General features: G+C 43.2%; 1 protein-coding gene across 3 annotated transcripts; it reads right to left on the bottom strand.

Moving 5' to 3' along the window:
• Nucleotides 1-919: 919 nt before the first annotated feature.
• LOC105686263 (RYamide receptor-like) lies at nucleotides 920-20566 on the bottom strand. 3 transcript variants are annotated; one of them, XM_012400918.4, is made up of 4 exons: nucleotides 19686-20566; nucleotides 4242-4507; nucleotides 3299-3515; nucleotides 920-3069 (listed from the first exon to the last, which is right to left on the bottom strand). In XM_012400918.4, exons 2-4 carry the CDS (start codon nucleotides 4504-4506, stop codon nucleotides 2406-2408), a joined length of 1146 nt encoding a protein of 381 aa, XP_012256341.2. In that variant the 5' UTR covers nucleotide 4507; nucleotides 19686-20566; the 3' UTR covers nucleotides 920-2405. The 3 variants fall into 3 exon arrangements, with proteins under 3 accessions (XP_012256341.2, XP_048515715.1, XP_048515714.1); XM_048659758.1 differs by lacking the exon at nucleotides 19686-20566 and adding an exon at nucleotides 8275-9046; XM_048659757.1 differs by lacking the exon at nucleotides 19686-20566 and adding an exon at nucleotides 5477-5974.
• Nucleotides 20567-20699: the final 133 nt, after the last annotated feature.

The raw sequence follows: 20699 nt of genomic DNA, 5'->3' as shown, positions 1-20699 counted from the left end.
GCTTTCAGATTTAGCTGTCAAATACAAGAACCTAACCTGAACTTTTCGATGAGTGTATTTCTGTCGACATTTAATTAATCTCTCATTCAATTGATCAATTTTATTTGATGCTATGCCACCCTACTTATCTGTGTCTGGTTTTGTGTCGCATTATTCACCTGACACAACATACCTCAGTCATATTTGAATACGGCGATCTCAGCTGTATTGGTGATCGACAATTTGACAGCTACAGCTGAAATCTGAGGCTGTTGGTACAACACGCTAGCAGATGATAAATTCGTCTGTCGTTTTGATTCACGCTTGCGCACAAAATCTGGGTGCGCAATTTCACGTTGTCCGCTCTGTATGTATATTGTATATACTATATAGTATATAGTATAGTATATGTGTTACAATTATGTATATGTCAGAGTTCATTCACAGGTTGCGGTAAAATATAATAACGCGTTCATTCGTAGAAAATTATTTCGTCAATCGAAATGATTAGATAAAATCACGGATAAAAAATTTTTTAATCTTCACTTTAGAATTTTTCTTTAATAATACGGGATCACAGTATACTTTCTGAAATTTTGATTCGTTATTCTCATTTTCAAAGTTTCTATTTTTTTTTTTTTTTTTTTTTACTACAAGTTCCCGGGTGAAGACCCCCTCCCAATTCAAAGTCCCACCCCTTTTTTTTTTGCTCATTACTTTTTTTTCGGTTATTATTTTATTTTTTTCAGTTATTCGTTTTGTTCCGTTAATTCCGGTGTGAATTTTGATGATAATAATAATAATAATAATAATAATAATAATAATAATAAAACGAACAAATATTGCATGTGTCTGTGTGTGTACCTACAGTATAACGTGCAGGGTGATTACATATATATTTTTTTCTTTTGTGTTTATTTAGTTACTTTTTTTTTTTTTGGTTTTTCTTCCATTTTTTTTTAGAAACTGACGGTGATCAGTGTAAGAAGGATATACAACATTGATTATTATTTAAGAATGCGGAGTGTTTTTTTAGTTTATAGTTAATAACTATCGCAATGTCATGTACAAGTAGTATAATATAGACGTATATATCCGTAAGTATACATATGATACGCAAATTCTAATCTTTTCATGGCGACGCGCTCCTCAGAAGAGAATAATTGTTTCAGTGCGTATATTATTTCACGTTTAAAAGAGCAGTCTTTGGTATAATTTTACTTGGTTAGGTTAGGTAAAATATATGGATAATATACATGTACATGGAAACTCGAATGTTAATCTCAAGTGCGTTACCACGTGTCACAAATGCCGTCCATCACGTCTTATTTATACATGTAGCAAATATTTACCGACCGTTATATATTTTATTTGTCCAACTCAAATATTCATTCGTTACACCTTTATCCTACCGACTCCTGAATTTTTCAACACGTAGACAGGAGATGTCAAAGATATGATGATTCGTTCGTCGATTACACCCGACAAAACATAACCAAAAATAAAAACGAAAATGTAGCGACAATTCCGAAGTGAAAAAAAGAAAAACTATTGCTTGTCGAAATATATTGTACGTCTGATTGTTGTTGTTTTTTTTTTTCGTTCGTTCAATCTGGCTTATAACCCGCACGAGACATTCCAAATCGATCAAAATAATGTAACGATGTTTTCTTTCCGTTTTTGTTTTTGTTTTTGCTTTTTTTTTTTTCATATGTTTACACGAAGCGTTTGACTACGTAATAAAAATACATAATGGACGGAGCAAAAGCACATCAACGTTATACGTATTATACACATACAGGTGTACGTATATCGTATAAATAGAACGTGCGAATGAAAAGAAAGAGATAAAAAATAAAGTAAAATAAAATAAATAATAAAACACAATCAGTCTTGGAGTAAAATTTTATATACGATATCATTAGACGCGCCGATACGGACCGCCAAACTTCAATGGAATCTGAATAAATCTATGTACAGAGAAAAAGCGAGAATCAATAAAAATATCGGATGACCGGTGTGACGATATAATCGGCGGATTTCGCTGTTTCATTAATATTTAAAACACGAGATAAAAGTCCCTCGGTATTAGGCCGACAGAGGGGCACCTCTACGGCGTAGTAAAACGGAATGGAGTATGAAAAAAAAAGTTTAAATAAAAACGGGGCTGAAATTCCGTACGATAAATGAGGTCGGAAATAATCCGAGCTTCCGACTTGCTCTCTTTTTCATTCACCTTCTCCACGGATTCCCCGTGAAAAGAAAAAAAAAAAAAAAGAAGTACGATGAACCGAAAAAGGGATCGATACGGACCGCCCGCGTTTTAGGTTATGTTCGGCGACGCAGCCCCCTCCTTCTCCTCGGAGACCATCGGAGACGATAACCTTCGCGAAGCTAAACGAAGTAGTGTTTAAAATTTTGATTTTCTAAAGCTCGTAAACGTCACGTCCGTTCGGCCTGGCCACGGCGGGTCTGCAGGAGGCCGGGCTAGCGTAGGAATGTATGATGTGAACTCTCAGTCTTACGTCGCCGGAGGACCTCCCGGTACCGTCGCCCCTCTGCCGCCTGGAAAAACTCACGGTAGTTTTGCAGCAGCAGTAGTGAAACAGCTTCACGTAAGCGTTCCTGAAGTGTCTGTCGGTCACGCAGTAGAGCAAATTGTTGAAACATGACTTGGAGAGCGCGAACCACGCCAGGTTGTAAAAAACACTGGCGCTCACCGGCTTCACCCGGCTTATGCACAGGGTGACGCCGAACGGTAGCCAGAATATGGCGAACATCGCGAAGCTGTATATGTTGGTCTTCGTCAGCGAGTAGTCCCAGGAGAACGCCACGGGCGGCTTGAAGGTCCCACGGGTGGCCCGGCGGACGCGCAGGACCAGGCAGAGGTAGGTGAAGATGGTGACCAGGACGGGGACCCCGACCACCACGCTCGCCCCAAGCGCCTCGGACAGAGCTACGCCGTTGAATCGACGACCGCAAAAATCCGTGCCAGGATCCAGCGAGGACTGGAGCGCCACCGTCATGGCCGCTATCAGCCAGGCGGCCAGTATTATCCCCGTCACCCGACCCGGAGTCAGAGCAGCGTACCTGGAATTCGAGAAACCGCCATTTTCCGGGGATGACCTAGAGCTTCCCCTCGGCGAAACCCGCGCCCCGAATCCCCCTCGGGATCCAGGGAAGACGCGGAGGGAGGGACGCGGAGACGCGAGTCCCGATTGCACGCGCGGACATTTTTAGGTTAGCTTTTTTGTCGCGCGGGATTTCCGGGGGCCGTCGATTTATCGGCGGGGGGTGGGGGGGGGGGGGGGTAACTCACCTTTCGGCGGGCATGCAGAGTCGGGCGTAGTTTTCGCCGGCGATGATTACCAGCGTGAAGACGGTGACGAGGAAACAGACGGCCTCTACGCTCCATTCGAAGCGACAGATGCTCGGTGATTCTTGCTGGTCGGCCAGAATAACGATGGCGGACGCCGGGATCACCATACCGGTTACGCATAGATCGGCTAACGCAACGTTCACCAGAAACGCGTTTCCTGTAACGGAGAAACGTCCAATTTTTTACACCAACTTCCGAGTATCGAGAAACGCGGCTCGGATCGTCGTCATGCTCCTTTCTACCCAGAGTTCTCCGGAATTTGGTTCCCGATCGCGAAAATTGTGGGAGAGTCTAGCGACGCCATATTTTCCGGCGGCTCCTTTGTCAATTTTCGTGGCCTTGAACGCTGGCCGCCATTTTTCGACCATGCATTTTCTTAGAAACATCAATTGACAAGCGTGACATTGGCGGCCATCTTGTACTGATCTACATGCTCAAAACATGGCCGCCGCTCGCTCGAGGCCGCGAAAACTGGCAACAGCGAAACAGCTTATCGTCGTTTCTGGTAGGTTGAGTAGTTGAAAAGTTGGTAACTAGCAGCGATCGATGAACCGCGGAAAGTGTCCATTTCAAGAAGATGTTTTTCGACGTCTTTCGAACAGCCGATACCAAATTTATACAGCGATTGCGTCACGGTTAAAAATTCATCAAACCCTTCTGTGAGAGTAAGCAATTTGTCATTAGACAATAAGTTCCGGTTGAAAGAGACAAAAAGAAAAAAAAAGAGGGAGAAAGAGAGAGAGCGAATTGTAAAGCAACATGTAGAACCAAGTGTGGTTATCTGTGATTATAAATAAAGACCAAAGATAATATAACCGTACGCCAGTCTACGAATTTGATTCCAAAAACGACACCTCTCGATCTACTTTCCGTCGTTGCTCACCCCTCTTTTTCAGATGGTCCTCGACCATGATGGCGGAGATCATGAAGACGTTTCCAACGCTCCCAATGACGGCAAGGGAAGCTAGCAGCAGAAGACGCGCGACCTTCGACCAATCCGAAGACAGCGTTACCGGGGAGACGTCGAGGTCGTTGTCCACCATAACTTCCGGTTCTCCCCTCGTATTTTCCACGATCACCCCGGTGCCCAACGCCACGACACCCGCGACTGTGCTGAACCCCAGGGAACTGATGGTCGTCACGTTCATCCTGTGGAACGAACGAACGAAAAAACTGTACGATCTCGAGTCAGAGGAGAAGCAGAGGGGTGAAAAACGGGAAGAAGGACGAAAAATGGGGTCGACCGGAGCGCGGATATGAGGGAACGAACTCGAACTGGGTCAACATTCGTTATCTGCCGGAAGGACGAGGACTAGACGAGTCGGGATTAGATTGCCTAAATGTACAACGCGGAGGACGCGTGAACACTTGTTGATTTTCTCGACGAGCATTGGTCGAGATAAGAATAGAGACGACGCACTTAAATCCGTACAAAGAGCCACAGGATCCGGTGACGAGTAGCGCGACGAAAAACGCGAAGGATTAACCTAACCTGACTTTTATTCGTCGCGACCGTCGGGACGAAGGAAACGGACGTACCTGCGGGACCCGGGATGGGGAAGAAAAAAGAGGAAGAGAGCGAAGAATTTTATCGCACCCTCGGGATTCTCGTGGTTTCGAAGCTGCGTGAGGATCTCGAAGCGGTTCGATTCGCCGTGTACTTCGCTCGCGGTACGTCTTTAGGGAAAGTGATTAATTTGGATAAGTGAATTGCGAGCGAGCTCGCAACCGATTCGCGGGGAGTTTATGCAAACGAGAAACTCGAAACTTCGCAGACTTTCCATAGAGCAACGCGCACGTTTATGGATTGGCATTTCGGCTGCATCAAACTGACCTTCGACGTTCGTATCCCGCTTTGTTCGGTCCGCCCTTTTACCCTATGGCAACATATCCCCTCACGAAGTGGATCGATTCTCTAATCGCGTCTAAATTTAATGCACCCCTCGCGAGCTAGGCACCGCGTGGCTGGAGTCATCGGCCTTAAGTTGTCTAATAAATTAATTGAAAGCCCGAAGCATTTTTTATATTCAAAGAAACTCGCCAAATCCTGCATCGAACTGCCAGATCGCTAGGTAGCACGAAAAAGCCGAAGAATCGTAGATTAGTAATAATACTCACAGACTTCGCGCCGCCATTTTGTGTGAACATGGCGCCGCCATTTTGTGATGCAATAACTCCAAGAGTCGCGCTACATTGTGCCACAGTCCACCGCGAACGTTGATTCGAAATCTCAGAAAAACAGTGCGAGAAAACGAAGAGGAAACCTTTTGCCCAGCACCGCCATTTTGTGTGGACTTGGCGCCACCATTTTGTGCGGACTTGGCGCCATCATTTTGTGATGCAAGAAATCAAAAATTTGCGCTACATTGTTCCACAGTCCGGCGCAAACGTTGATTCGAAATCTCAGAAAAACAGCGCGAAGAAACAAAGAGGAATCCTTTGGCCAAGCACCGCCATTTTGTGTGGACTTGGCGCCGCCATTTTGTGTAGACTTGGCGCCGCCATTTTGTCATGCAAAACATCCAGGAGTTGCGCTGCATTACGCCAAAATCCGCCGCAAACGTTGATTTGAAATTTGCAAAAACGGCGAGTGGAAACGGAGAGGAAAATTTTTGCCCAGCACCGCCATTTTGTTTGCAAAACGACGTCGTGTCGGGGGAGCGGATCGCGACCAGTTTGACGTGAAGTTCGCGGTAGACGACAACCGCAACTGCCGAGCCCGTCGAGGCTCATTACACTCATTAGCGTGTCTCACCGTAATTAATGAGCGAGGCCTGACGCGTCAACGAGTTTGATATTATCGTCAACGACTGCAGATACACAGGGATGGTATGGGTGTACCCAGCTGTACGTTACATAGAGTCATGTACCGCTAGGTATACATATACGCGTTCACATCGATTAGGTACACATGCGAACACCAATTTCACGCTTAAATTTAACAGCGAGTAAAATAATTGCGTTATAATACTCGGGGAGAAGCTAATTGTTCGTGCCGTTTTTAATGTCGTTTCAGATTCGGGTGTAAAAAGCGAGTGGTGCGATTCAGAAGAGGCAGGATGACGGGCAGACGTTGAAATACGGTAAAGTTAGGTTGGATTGCGACGTGGGAAGTTGAAAATAGTCGTTAGAATTTCAAGAATTACTGAATTGGCTTTCGTATGAATTCGTTGGAATCAACGGTGATTCGGCTGGGCATCTTGTCCTCCATTTTGGACACTTTGAATCACGGAAACAATGTCCTAATGACGCGAAGAAGCAAAAGGAATCGTGGAATTCGTGCGGATCATAACCTCAACATGTTCGCGGGTGCCACGACCTCGTCCGTGTCCGCCATCTTTATTTTAGACTCGCGCCTGCGCTCAAAAAATGGCAATATTTTATGGCGAAATTAGAATGACAGAAGAACGCGCTTGACGCACACCTGCTCGCGCGTATATCAAATTACGCGAGTGTCGTAAATAGGAGTGGAAAAATAATATCGATTCCACGTGTCGCGCGTACCGTTGGGGCTGTGGCCTTTCAACGCACATACGAATATACTATACTAACTTTGTTACAAACCATTTTGGGAAAAGGTAATCGTACGAATCGCGTGATTATCGTGTACACGAACTTGTGCTGCGTCATGCCGGAAACCGCAAGCCGAAAATGAAAAAAAAAAACGGTTTTTAGCACCACCGCCATATTGGATTTGTTCGAGCAGTAAATTGTTATTCAGCCATGTTTAGATTCCCCAAAAAATGAAAAGCCTGGAGGTTACGTACACCTCCGGCCAATGAGGAACGCTGTAGCTTCCATTTGTGAAGTTTCACTTTTTTCTCGGTTAGGTCCCCACGCCAAACCTCCTTGAAAAATTGTGAATTTTACAAAATAGTCGTTCCATCTCCGCGAATTCAAAGATTGACGAGTGTCAGATGATCGTGCGTGAAACTTCTTGGCGGCCATTTTGAAGAGGAGATTACGGGCCACAAAATGGCCGTCTCAAAAGTTGTCCGCCATTTTTTCCAAGCTCTTCGATCTTTTTTGCATTTTTTCATCAAGTTACACCGTTTTGGAACTAGGTATTATTAAATAAATGAATAAATAATTGTAAACGGAAGATATTTTCGCTAGGAGATGCGAAAACCTGGGGAACGCGACTAGAAAAATAGTTAGGTAATTTTTCAACCAGGTAATAAAATAAGATCGCGGTCTCGATTTCCGTGGAATATACGAGGATCTTGGAAGCGACCGGGGACTCGATTTTCCGATCGTTGCCTATCGGGTGGCTGGAGATTATTCCGGTTGCACGAGGGGTTTGAGTAGCTCACCTCAGGCGCAATTATCGAAGGACGAAACGACACCGCTGCCTGCAGCAGCCCTACGAATCGATCGCCCTTCCCGTACATATGTATTGGGTACGTACATGTGCCACCTACAGCAAAATAGGTGTATAAGTACATAGCTGGGTATGTACGGGGTGTCCCGGAAGTAAGGGACGCCAATGCCGCGTCCGATAAAAAATCACAGATAATCAATCGTCAATTGGAACAAGAAGCTGGAACGGCGAGACTCAACCTAACCTCCGCTTCTCGGAATTTCAGTTTCTAAATCGGACGCAACAACGGCATTAGTCACTTTCGGGACACCCGGTACGTAACTCTCTAGCTGTCCCGAGGTTTTCTTAACTTCCACGAGGCCAAAAAAGGGGGAAAAAAAATCGGACGGGGGTTGGAGTCAAGGGTGAGAAATAATTATTGGGCACTTGAAGGTCAGACCGGACGTTACCCCCAAGGTTTCGGATTTTTTATTTCTTTTTTGAGAGGAAGAAATGTTCGATGAAAAATTTGAAAAAAAAATATTCGACACGCCTCGTTGAATCTGGAGCGTTCCTCGCACTTCAATTTTACATATATGTGCATACGGGTACGTACCTATGTACATAAATGGTGCTCGTGTATCTGCTTCCGAGGAGAGACTCGAGGGTATTTGAGATGATGGTTTTTCGCGGCGGTAGCGATTTTCAACGGTGCAACTCACCTACCGTAAGAGAGTCCGACCCGAAGTCACTAAACCTGACCTAACTTGACCCCAATTATTGCATCACGAGTAGCTTGCGAGTACAAGAAATGAACGGCGAGGGGGAAAAAAAGGGAGGGACAAGGAAAGTGGAGAGAGAGAGAGAGAGAGAAAGAAAGATCATTCGACTCGAGGCGAGGAATAGGAAGAGAAAAATAGAAATAAACGAGGGAAAAAATAAAACTAAACAGAGGCGACGCTATGACGAAGACGTTTACAATAATAACCTCTTCAACTATAATTAAACCCTCTGTTATAGGAAAAAGGGAGAAAACTTGGGGGCGAAGAATCCAATCCCTAGCCGAAGAAAATCTAATTATATACATACCTACCACCGGTATGTATACACCTATACATATAACGTACGTACATGGCTATGTATGTTTTGTTCTTTTAAACGAACGAACGGGGGGAGAATATGATATACGGGGTGTTCCGTTTTTACTGGACAAATGGCGAAGAATAATAAAAATTGCTCCCGTTTCAATTAATTCTGATTCGATTAGTTTTTTATTCATTTTTTCCACTTTCGCTTCCCAAAAAGATTATGGACGAATAAAAATTCCCCGCTGAATTTTCGACGTGAGAATAACGCGGCTGTAGACGGCGGGTCGCTAGGCAATTTGGCGTGGGGGGAAGGGGGGATGTTTTTTACGACGTTGTAAAAGATGGTTGTATCTCGAATCATGTTCTCGGAGATTGTCTAGCCGGCTTTTGAGCCACGAGTCGTACGCGCGGATCCATTCCAGGAGGGCGCGCGACGGAAAGAGGAGGAAAGAGAAAAAAAAAATCCTGATCCCTGCTGCGCGTTACTCCCTCCTGCAGGGATAGCATAGCATTTCGTACCTATACTTCGCTCATGGAACGATTTTGTGGGCTCATTCGTCTTTTCTTGTTTTTTTCTCTCTATTCATTTATTCACATATTCCTTCCTTCTATCCTCGTTCTCTTCTTCGCCCCGTCGCGTAGTTTGAGGTTATGCGACGAAATATATACCGGGTGTCCCGGAGGTAGGTGCGAAAATTCGTTCGGAGGGGTGTGACAGGTGGGCTGATGGAACGAAAATACTTTCGACGTTCGTTTTTATTGGCCAATGGCCGCCGCGAGCGTTTGGGGTTGCCTAAATTCGGGCGCAGAGTTCGATTTTTTCACCGGTCAGATTTTTGGAAAGCTAGTTCGGAGAGCGCGTGATATAAGAGCGGATTTACTCGGCTCTATACCGCCCGTCGTTTCTTCGAGTTTTCGCGGTCAGTTCCGAGACACCCGGTAGAAGAGCGTGAATTTTATTTGCGGACGTCGCCCGCGCCCCGCGTCAACTTTATGAAGCGGTCGCGAATGCGAAATGCATTCCCCAACGAAATGTGAAAAGGAATCCTCTACTTCTTATTCAACGGCGTAGTCTGCGGTATTTTTCAGAGGGTAAAAGCCACCGGGAATTACATACCAACCCCCGCGTATACCCGTGGCTAGCCAGTGCGAAAATAATCCAAATTTGCGCACACCCAAATTAGTTGACAGTTAAAAATAGTAAAAAGGTAAAAACACTCTACTGAATTTTCACGTTCGTTACACCCGCGAGAAAATTAGAAATTTCACGTCCGATTTCACCCGAAACCGGCCGCATTTCGGGCGAACAATCGAAAGCATCGAATTCCATTTTAGAAAATGGCCGCCGCGCGAACTTTTCCCGAATAGCGCCATCTAGCTGCGAACTGATTTCGCAATTCGACGCTCTTCTCAAATCACTGCAGTTTGCGGCCGAATAGTTTTTCGACCAAAATGGAAAAATCCCTCTATTTTGACTCGGAGATGAGCCGCAAGTTTTTTGGATATTTTCGGAAGCTGAAAATCTGGCTTCTGAGTCTAAAAATGGCGCCCATTATCCATTTCGCGACTACAGTCGGTTACTTCAATTCGTTTTCGGAACCAGTTTTTTTTATTTCACTCGCCGGGATATCGGTGACGTGTGTGCGCGCGGCAGGAGCCGAGTAAAAAAGGAAGGAAGGAAGGAAGGAAGGAAGGAAACTTCGACAATTTTAGTTGTGGACTAGGGTGGGACGTTCTGCCCACACGGCAGACTCCTATATCGATTTAACGCACGCTACTCGCGACCCGCAAGGACAAGGACCTCAAGTTTTCCGCGCGGTTTAGACCCGACGTAAAAATTCCGCACGCGTCGCGGGCTAGCGGGATCAAATTTTTCCTGTACACACAAAAAATATACGGCGAGCGAATCCGTGCAGACGAACCTCGATATATTATATGTAGGGTGTCCCGGAAGTAACGGGCGCCATTTTTGCATCCGATAGAAAATCAAATTCCGAGACGCTAGGGGTAAGGTTAGGTTATGTCTCGTTAAGCTGAAGCTTCTTGTATTAATTTATAATTAATTATCCATGCGGCTGATCAGAAAATGGCCGAGGACTTTTCGTCCCAGAATTTCGTTTTCCATCGGACGCGACAATGTGGCGTCGGTTACTTCTGGGACACCCTGTACATATAACGCATTACACGTAACGTCATATGGCGCGACAGCTCGCGCTATACACAAGCGCTTTTCCCGACCGATTTTAATGAAGCAATAAACGTCCAATTTCCATCACCGCAAATCAAATAGAATTTCGCTCTCTGCAACCTACGAGCTTTTCCGAAAATAATAACAACAATAATGATGATAATAATAACAACGCTCTACGTATCGCAGATTCACGTTTGAGACTGAATAGATTACGTGATATTTTTATGTACACGGTGTAGGTATATAGGTACACACAATAATGAGTGTAATGGGTGAAAATCTGTTTACGGTGTGAGCGATGATCAGAAATATTTCAAAGAAGTTACGTAGGTGAGAAAAAAATGAAGAAAAATAAAAAATGTCGAAAGAAACAAAAATCCAAATTCGCCCGCGTTTATGATATTTCTTTGGTTTTTGGGCTGTTCTTTTTTCCATTCCTTTAGTTTAGTTTAATTTCTAGGCTTTTTGATCCCTGGCGAGGGCTCGAAATCGATAATTGATCGATGATTTTTTCTTTCAATTCAAAAAAATGGAGAACAAAAAATGGGATAAAAATGGTAATTATGGAACACCGACGGCCAAACTGGTCTTAAAAATTGTTAAAAAGGGGGAAGTTTGCGATGAACAATTTTTAAAAATAAATAAAAATATGCACCAACTTTGAAAAACAAGATTTAAGTTTTGAAACTAAAAAATGGAAATGTAAAAATACTTTGGAATAATTTTTTTCATTTTTCTTCAAGAAGTACTCGAGATTTTGGAGAGAAACAAAAAAAAGTTTGATTTGGATTTGGAGCGGAGTTGTGGGCGAAAAATCCGAAAAAAGTGAATTTTTCGGAAATTTGATATATCTTTGGAACCGGTAAAAAAAAAAAACTCCGATAATTGGTCAAGAAGGGTTCCCCGATTGGTACCTATCAGAAGATATCCAAAAATGGATGTAATATGGTATAGGTAATCGGAAAAAAAAATGTTTTGAAACCGTCCGATTCCGCGTGAAAAGCCCCATTTAACCCACCCGTGCCACTATATAGGTATGTAAGTATATCAATTTAATAATTACCCCATCTCCGTTATGTACATACACATGGGTATATACGTTTACGTACATTCTCCGCGAATACATATGCTCTTATATATATATATACATGTAGCTACACCTAGGACGCATATTAATTAAATAATAGGTAATTAAAAGAGCCCCAATAAAACTACACACCCAACCCCTCTGGGCTATGTACGTACGTATACACACGTTATGTAATAACCATGTGCTCTACATACACATGGCGTATGTACGTATATACTATATATTTAGCTGCACGTTTTCTTTGACTTTTGCAAAAACTTTTCAACAATAGGGGTGTAATTATCGAAGTCATTGCGGTGATCGAGGCGATGCACCAATTACGGTCTTCGACGCAATTAACGGAGGTGGGGGAAAAAACTGTAGGAATAAAAAGGGGGCGAAAAGAAGAAAAACAGAGAAAAAAAAAAAGAAAAAGAACAGGGGGAAAAACAAGGAGGGACGAAATAGCCGGCGACTGTAGGAGCGGCGCGGGCTATAAAATAACAGAGTTTGTCGATCGCGGTAACAGGTAGGTCCTCCACACCGCGCCCAACGAGTATAGCGGTGGGAAGCTGTATCGATTGAACCCGCCGCCGGGGAGCACACAGCCCGCCTCACCCTCCGCCATTTTCGCTACCACCTAGTATCGCCTACGCCTCCACCCCCGACGACACACCTGCCCTCCTCCACCGCCGCCCTTAATTTTTTTTGTCACGTACCAGGGCGGCGAGCAAAAGGCGACGTAACCTATTCGCCTACTGTACGTTCGGCGACGATGTCGACGACGCGAAATTGACGACGATTATAAAAAAAATGCCGTAACTCGATGAAAAAATGTCGAAAAAAGATCATTTTCGAAAGCATTACGAAGATTGAAACTCCGACTTGAACATGATTTTTGAAAATTCTTTTCAAGGTCATTTTCGATTCCGTGGCGTAGGTTTGAGTCCCGAGTCGCGAAACTTCGGGAAAAAAAAAGTTTTTCAAAGTTCTTCACGGTGCTTGGAAAAAATTGCGGAAAACTTTTGAGACGGCCATTTCGTAGCCCGAAATCTCCTCTTCAAAATGTCCTCCAAAAAGTTTCACGCACTATTTTTTGACACTGAGTTATTCCATTTTTAGGAAAGGCACGTAATTCAGGGCAGCTCGACCTGTAGGCGCAAACCAATCGCGCAAGGTTCAAAAAATCAATCAATCGACCGCGTTTCCGATCGTTAAAAATTGAATAATTCAGTGTCAAAAAATAGTGCGTGAAACTTTTTGGAGGCCATTTTGAAGAGGGGATATTGAGCTAGAAAATGGCCGTCTCAAAAGTTTTCCACCATTTTTTTTGAAGCTCCGTGGAGAAGTTTGAAAAACTTTTTTTTTTCCCGAAGTTTCGCGACTCGGGACTCAAACGTACGCCACGAAGTAAAAAATGACCTTGAGAGGAAGTTTCTGAAACCATCTTCGAGTCGGAGTTTCGACGCTCAAAATGTTTCCCGGAATGATTTTTTTTACATTCTTATTTTTTCCGAGTGCCGGGTGCGCCGTTAACTTTATTGCCGAGTGTATATTATACAATACGGTTTGAAAAATGTAGCTGTCAGAACTGATTCTTCCGAATATACATTTTCTTTGGTAGCAAAAAAATGTTTCTTTTTCGTTTTTTTCAACCATACGACGTTCCCGAGGACCACCGACGTCACGAATGACGTACAGTGGCGTACAAATTTTTTTTTTTTTCTCGTAAATTGATAAAACATTTCATTTCCGAAAACTTTTTCGAGCTACCGTACTACCGATAGACCGTACGTAACGCGCGGTCTCGCGATTCTCGATTTCCAAAACTCTTCGTCGCACCAAAGAATTTCGGAATTCGGAATTCGAACGTCGTTTGAAAAATTCGCAAAATGTTCGCTCGTCGGCCGTACGCAACATACACGTTATTGTACGCTTCCAATCCGAACAACGTAATAAACCCCGCGTATCACGGCGCACGTCAAACTACGTTTACATTATGGTGTAACGGTCGGCTCATGCGGTAACCCCGATGTAAATTAAATCCGATCTAGCTTCGGCGAACATCGCGTCTGCTAGGCGTACCTAGGTAAAGGTTAGGTTGGGTTACCTCGGTAACGACGGGGAATGGAAATTTATAGCAGAGAAAGAATCTCGTATTGTTTACCCCCGATTCGTCGGACGTATTCACAAACCCGCTGATCGCACGTTTGCGTCTGCAAACCGGTTAAAACTAGGCGCATAGGTACGCGTGTGTGTACCTAACCTATATACCTGAATCGTCGCTCGAATCTATTTTATACGATAAACGTTAAATTTCTATCCATTTTTCTGCCATCGAAACTGCACACGTACGTACGTATACATACGTAGTTGAACGGGACGTTGTGTACCGGATGAGATGCACACGTGACTTTTAGTCGAGCCCGAAACACGTATGATTGAGTATAGGAAAAAAAATCGCGTCGCCAACTGCAAGTAAATATACAGGGTGAGCCATTTATTTCGAAACACCGGCCTAGTGTCTAGCCCGCAGCTGGGACGATTTGAGAAAAAATCGCTTGCATGAAAATGATATTCGGCTTCGAGGGGGAGGAAAATGTCACGGCGTTGTACTCATTTTTCGTTCGCTTGATGGGTTCAAGGTTATTCCAAGGTCAGCGTCTTTTTTTTTTTTTTCGATGTACAGGGTGGACCATTCAACAACGTTGTGTACCGGATGAGATGCACACGTGACTTTTAGTCGAGCCCGAAGCACGTATGATTGAGTATAGGAAAAAAAATCGCGTCGCCGACTGCAAGTAAATATACAGGGTGAGCCATTTATTTTGAGACGCACCTGAGCTGGACGTTTTTTGAACAAAATCGTTCGTACGCGAAAGATATCAGACTTCTAGGCTTCTTTTCGTTCGCTGAATGGGTTCAAGGTTATATCATGGTCAGCGTTTTGTTTTTTTCGGACCATTTGACGTGACCTGCACCCCAAATGTATTCGTTGCTTTCGCAGTTACAGAAAAAATCCAAAGAGATGATCTTTAGGATTCTGAGGTGCGGGTTCAGCGGCGTTCGAGTCATACTTTCCAAGGTCAGGGGTTTTCGAGTTCTCAAGGTCATCGATGGTTTCTCGAAGGGGAATATGTGTTTCTGACAAGACGACGTATCGTAGCCGGACATTGACAATGAGACGAATCCAACGACGTACGACGTCGCGTGACCTTGGAATGAGTCCAAATCGAGAGGATAATTTACTTTGGATTCGGAACGGTGATGTTTGGGGTTGGTCACGTCGCACGGACCCACCCGGTATACGCGAAAGTGTTCCACCCGCGACGTGACGTGAGAAAATTAGAGAAAAAAAAATAAAGTAAAATAATAAAAGGCGTGTAATTTATCCCGAAAAAGTCGAAGGAGAGTAGGTTTAGAAATTTATTTGTTTATTTATTTTTCGTGTCGTCGCGTCCCACACGAAACTATATCTTAGATATAGGTACTCAACGGAATTATTGCTATAGAAAAGTCGACAAGAAAAACGATCAGAACCCCGAAATGGAGCCGGCCGATGATAATTTACACGCGTGTCCGTTCGAAGAGGTCATAATATTTACGTTTCTTCCGAGACACGTTTCCGCTTGTTTTTTTTTTTTTTTTCTTTCACGTTTCGCGTACGATACACACGTTTCTGTATAGGACAGATACGTGGAAACTCGTCCATTCATTCGGTCGGCGAAATATTTCGCTTTCGAGCGTCCAGATTTCGTTGTACACATTCGTCGAACCCGAAATAGAAAATTCATTGACAGGAGGCTCCGAATGCTGCTTTCGATGTAAACAAGACGCGCGTTTAGCGCCTCAAACTTCACCGCTAATTCATTCCGACGTCACGATCGACGCGGTCGAGTGTTCAACGTGTATAAATAGGTCGCGAAGGGGGCGATCGCGAATCGCTAAAAAAATTTCTTAGAGATAACGATTTTCTTTCATCACCTTTTTTTTTGTTCGACTTTCGAATTTTTTCGTCAACCGACCTCGGGATAACCTCTAACCCCTTTTACCGAAGGAAACGATTCTTTTTTTTCTTCTTTTGTTCGAAAAACGTCCAGCTGCAGGCGGGATGTTCGGGTGTTTCGGAATGAATGGCTCACCCTGTATACGATTGAAAAAAATAACCACGTGTTGCAAAACTATTACGTATATGTATAGTATAGTATATAAGACGGAATTTGATCTCGCCCTCGCGTCACACACGCTTATAAATATACCATACGCGTGGAAGTTATGCACATCAGATTCACTGTGTATGAATAATTATGTAAGAAATTGTACATAGCTAAAGCACCCCGTACATATGTACACAGGTATGTGTAACGTACACATAGAAAATACGCTATCAATCTCGTTAGAGAACGGTCAATTCCGCATCTATTTTCCGAGGCACATAATATCACGGGAAAATTATGTACGAGATTCTTCGATATTCTCGATTCCATTTACTTTATACATACTCGCGCGTATATATGGGTAGAAATATGTATAATACATGGATATAGATATGTATGTAGGACGACGGAGTATATAACCGACTGCTCAAAATATATAAGAAACCGAAAAAACGATTCCCGGTTTTTGAGTAGAATGTTTTGAAAAAACTCGTCGTTATATGTATGTACACTCTATATAGGGTGGGGCGAAAAACAAAAACAAAAATACCGTGGAAATGTCGTTCCGCAAATTGGCAAAAAACAAATTCTTGTATAGAGTTTGACCTCTCAATATTGATATCATGAGGTGGCTCGTATTTACGATTTTGGATTTCCCATTCAAATAATACGGAAATTTTTTTTTTTGTTTTCATTCGATCGTTTGGAATTTTATTGCGCTTCGACAAATTAGCGTATTTCTGTTTAATCGCTTTCACATCATATTGAAGTTATTGATGTTAATATTAAATTTACTGTGCATGAATTAAATTTATGAGAATTTAAGTTTTTATTAATTTTATTCATTCGTTCAATATTTATTTTATTTATTTTTATTTGAGTCGTGCAAAATTACATGCTTATGTACACGCAAAAAAAAAAAAAAACAACAACAAAATAAATGTTGTTTTGGAAAAAAAGCATTTCGAATTAAAATAAAAAATAGAACGAAACGATTTCCCATAGTCGGATGGGTCACGAAACTTTCTAAATTGATCCAAGTTTTTTGAAGAATTTTTTCAAAAAAGTCACAGGGGGTCATACATCAGTTGGTGAAAACGGTTTTTTTGCTTAAAAACTTTAAAAAAAAAGAAAACTAAGGAGTTGATCGAGGATAAAAAGATATTTTCTTCTCGAAAGAAGATATAAAAACTAAGATTTTTAAGAATAAAAATCGACCCCGATATTCGGTGTATTTTTTGGGAATTTCTAAACATTTGAAATGGCACGAAAAAACTGTAAGGAATTTCGAAAAAAGTCTCGGTATCTCGGAAATGAGTGTGCAGGTAAACAAAAAAATAAGAAAAGATTCACGAAAACGTATTTCATCAGCCTCGAGACCACGAATTTTTGAAAAAACCTCGCGTCCGTGCGGAATCGCAAGCGATCCTAATTTCGTCGCACATTTTATCCGCGGTCCTCCAACGCGCGTGCGAAACGTTTTCATCATTTTCCGCGATTCCGCGACAGCGTCGAAGGATTTACGATTAGTTCGTGACTTCGGGAATACGGGAAATTACGCCGTTTGTTAACGGCGCGTAAAACTTTGCGGTTCGCGTACAACAGATCACCGCTTTTTTCGATTCAATCGCGTGTCGCGAACGCGAGTAACCAACGTATACTATAACGTTGTTATACGTGTTGCGCCGCACGTTCGTGTTCAACAAAGTTTAGCTTTACTTTGGCCATCGGCCAAACCGAAATGCAGCACGTGCTGCCCCACGTGTTTCGTTACACCCAGAAGTTGAGAGTTATTATACCTAAAGGTACGGCCAATTAGCGGCTCGTGTGTATTATGCACAGGTATCTACTGGGTGTCCCAAAAGTTAAATCCGATACGGCGAAAGAACTATAAAAATTTTGAATAGGTTTTTAAATTTGAATCGAATGATCGAATTGAATTAATGGGAACCCCACTTTTTCATTTCAATTATTTGGATTCGACGGAAAATTTCACGTCAAGAAATTGTACTGGGTGTCCCAAAAGTTTGGGGACGGCCTGATAAATCCGATAAGGCGAAAAAAACAAAAAATTTAGAATAGGTTTGGAATTTTAAATCAAATGCAGATCGAGTTGAATTTTGGGCCCCACTTGTTAATTTTTCTTATTTGGATTCGGCGAAAAATTTTACGTTGAGAAATCGTACATACAGGGTGTCCCAAAAGTCTGGAGACGGCTTGATAAATCCGATACGGCGAAGGAACTAAAAATTTTGAATAGGGTTTGAATTTTGAATCGAACGATTGAGTTGAATTGAGTTGGCCCAATTTTGGAATTTCAAATGGGAACTCCGCTATTTTATTTTTCTTATTTCGATTAGGCGGAAAATTTTATGTTGATGATTAGAAATGTATACTTGAAAAAAACTTGTTTGTACTATTCTTCTGTAGTAAGAAAATCTGCAGATTGTAAATAACTTTATTTGATATTCTGATCAAGATAATCTTTATATTATATCGTAGATTTGGAAAGCTCGAAGAGTCGCAGCTTTCTATGCAGAGTGTACCATTCCGTTTAATAAAACCGATTCGACCTTAAAATGACCTTGAAGGTGTAAGTTAAGGTGAAATAAAAGGTCACCATTTAATAGCCAGGGAAAAATCCTTAAGCTTTGGTACCGAAGATTTTTTCAAAAAGTGCATTTCGTCGAAGTCATTCAAGGGTTTCCATACTTTTGTGTCACCCTGTATGATATTTTGTTTTTTGAATTTCAATTCATAGTTACGATTTCAAATCTAATGAAAGAACAAAAATTCTCATGTCGAACGAATAGGGTAATAAAATGAAAATGGCGACTTTTTGAAATATGTGATTTTCAAAATTTTAGTAATTTGTTTTCATCGTCTGCCGTGAAAATGAACAATTTGGGAAAAACGAGTACAAAAAATATGAATTTTTCGATTCCTTAAGACCAAAAAAAAGGGTGGACCCCACTTCCAAACAATTAGCAAACTTTTTTTCGAACCACCCCATACCACCCCAATGGACATCGGTCGCGTTTCATTCGTCCGAAATCTATACGGCGTCTCGCGTGCCCATTTTTAAGATTTCCCTCCGGGTTTTTCGCAACTTACTTTATGCGCTCCGGAAAATGATTTAGCCTGAAATTTGTCGGCTTTGCAAAGTCGTTTGTGTCGAGGAAATCGGATGAGGAGCGCGTAACTCGCGGGGTGCCGGTCCGAGTACAGGTGACGCAAAAAATGCCACTCGAAAACAAAGCGGAGTTGCATAGGTATACGAGTATATAAAATGGCCAATCGGTAATCACCTCTATTTACCAATTACCCGATTCGTTCACTCGAAACAAAAAAAAAAGGCGAATAACAAATTCGGTTCCATTCCGATCGGTGCAACAAATGCGACGGATATGATATACCCCAAGTATTTCAAATTATTCAGCTCCTTTTTTCGCAGGTCCGGAAATCGGAAATCGCAGATAAATTGACTAGGGAGATAAAAAATGAAACGTGGATCCTTCCTACCTTGATCCGCTCGTCGAAAACGTCGCCGACTTCCACAGGTATATTTCCAATCTCCCCAAGAGCGGGTTGACGATATTTCCCTAGGTGTTTGGGGCTCGTCGCGAGCCGGTTTCTCCGAGGGTGACGATGACTTCCTTTATTTTATCGACACCGTAATCGCCTCGTCCCGATATCGAATAACAACGTCATGTCGTTCGAGCGCTTTTATTTCGTCGTCGAGCTCCGTCAACGTTGTCGCAATTTTTCCGAACCTCCGGACGACATGTTTTCCCAACTGTCCGCACCTGGGCTCATCCCACCACTCGCGTTTTTTTTTCCGCTCCCGTTCCGCCGACGTTTAAAAGAAGGAAGGACAAAAAAAAACAAACAAACCGGAGCGACCGAACGATTCTTCGAAGTTTCGAAGCGCGCGTCGTTCCAACCTGTTCCCGTGCACGAGGTAGTACTAGGTGTACGCGAACCGGTGCGTTTCTCGAATTTATTTTTGAATCGCCGTCGAGCGGTCCGCCAAGAAATCGCGTAGGGCCTCGGTCTTCTCTCTCCTTTCGAAACGGGCGAGACTAGTTCCTCCGCTTTTTTGGATCTTATGGAATTTCACTCTCAGTTTTTGCAGAAACTGGGCTCGACCGGCCCCGCGGTCGTTCGTCCGGATGTTTTTTTCTCGCGTCTCGATCGACTACCGAATTTCATCCCCGAGAACAATTTGTCCAAGCAGACGCCGCGTCCCGGTGAATGACACCGGCTGACTGATCCAGAAAACCCCTAGAAGCGCCCGTCGCGTGCCGACGGACGTTCAGAGGGAGCCACTTCTGGAGCGGGGCTCCCACCCCGAACGCCCCTTGCTGGGCGCTACGAATCTACGTGGAAAATTCGTCACCATAAGCGTTCCCGAATTTCCGAAAATATCCAGGACTCTTCCTCCGTCGGGGCTCGAATGCCGCGCCGTTCTCCCCTTGGCCTCGTAACCTCAAAGTGAATTTCACCGACGTTCGAGCCGTAACTCCCACACCCGTT

The sequence above is a fragment of the Athalia rosae genome, chromosome 8, assembly GCF_917208135.1.
Source record: "Athalia rosae chromosome 8, iyAthRosa1.1, whole genome shotgun sequence".
NCBI classification, from domain to species: Eukaryota; Metazoa; Arthropoda; class Insecta; order Hymenoptera; family Athaliidae; genus Athalia; species Athalia rosae.
The sequence above is the reverse complement of the archived record's forward strand: the minus strand, read 5'-3'. Positions and strand labels throughout refer to the sequence as shown.

What these genes read in the sequence shown, in the direction of transcription:
- LOC105686263 (XM_048659757.1), bottom strand. Translation starts at nt 5,517, where the DNA reads ATGGCGGCGCCATGTTCACACAAAATGGCGGCGCGAAGTCT. An exon ending in AAAATGGCGGCGCGAAGTCT is followed by an intron (nt 4,508 to 5,476) that starts GTGAGTATTATT and finishes TTCGTTCCACAG; the next exon opens with GATGAACGTGACGACCATCA. An exon ending in CTCTGCATGCCCGCCGAAAG is followed by an intron (nt 3,070 to 3,298) that starts GTGAGTTACCCC and finishes CTCGAATTCCAG; the next exon opens with GTACGCTGCTCTGACTCCGG.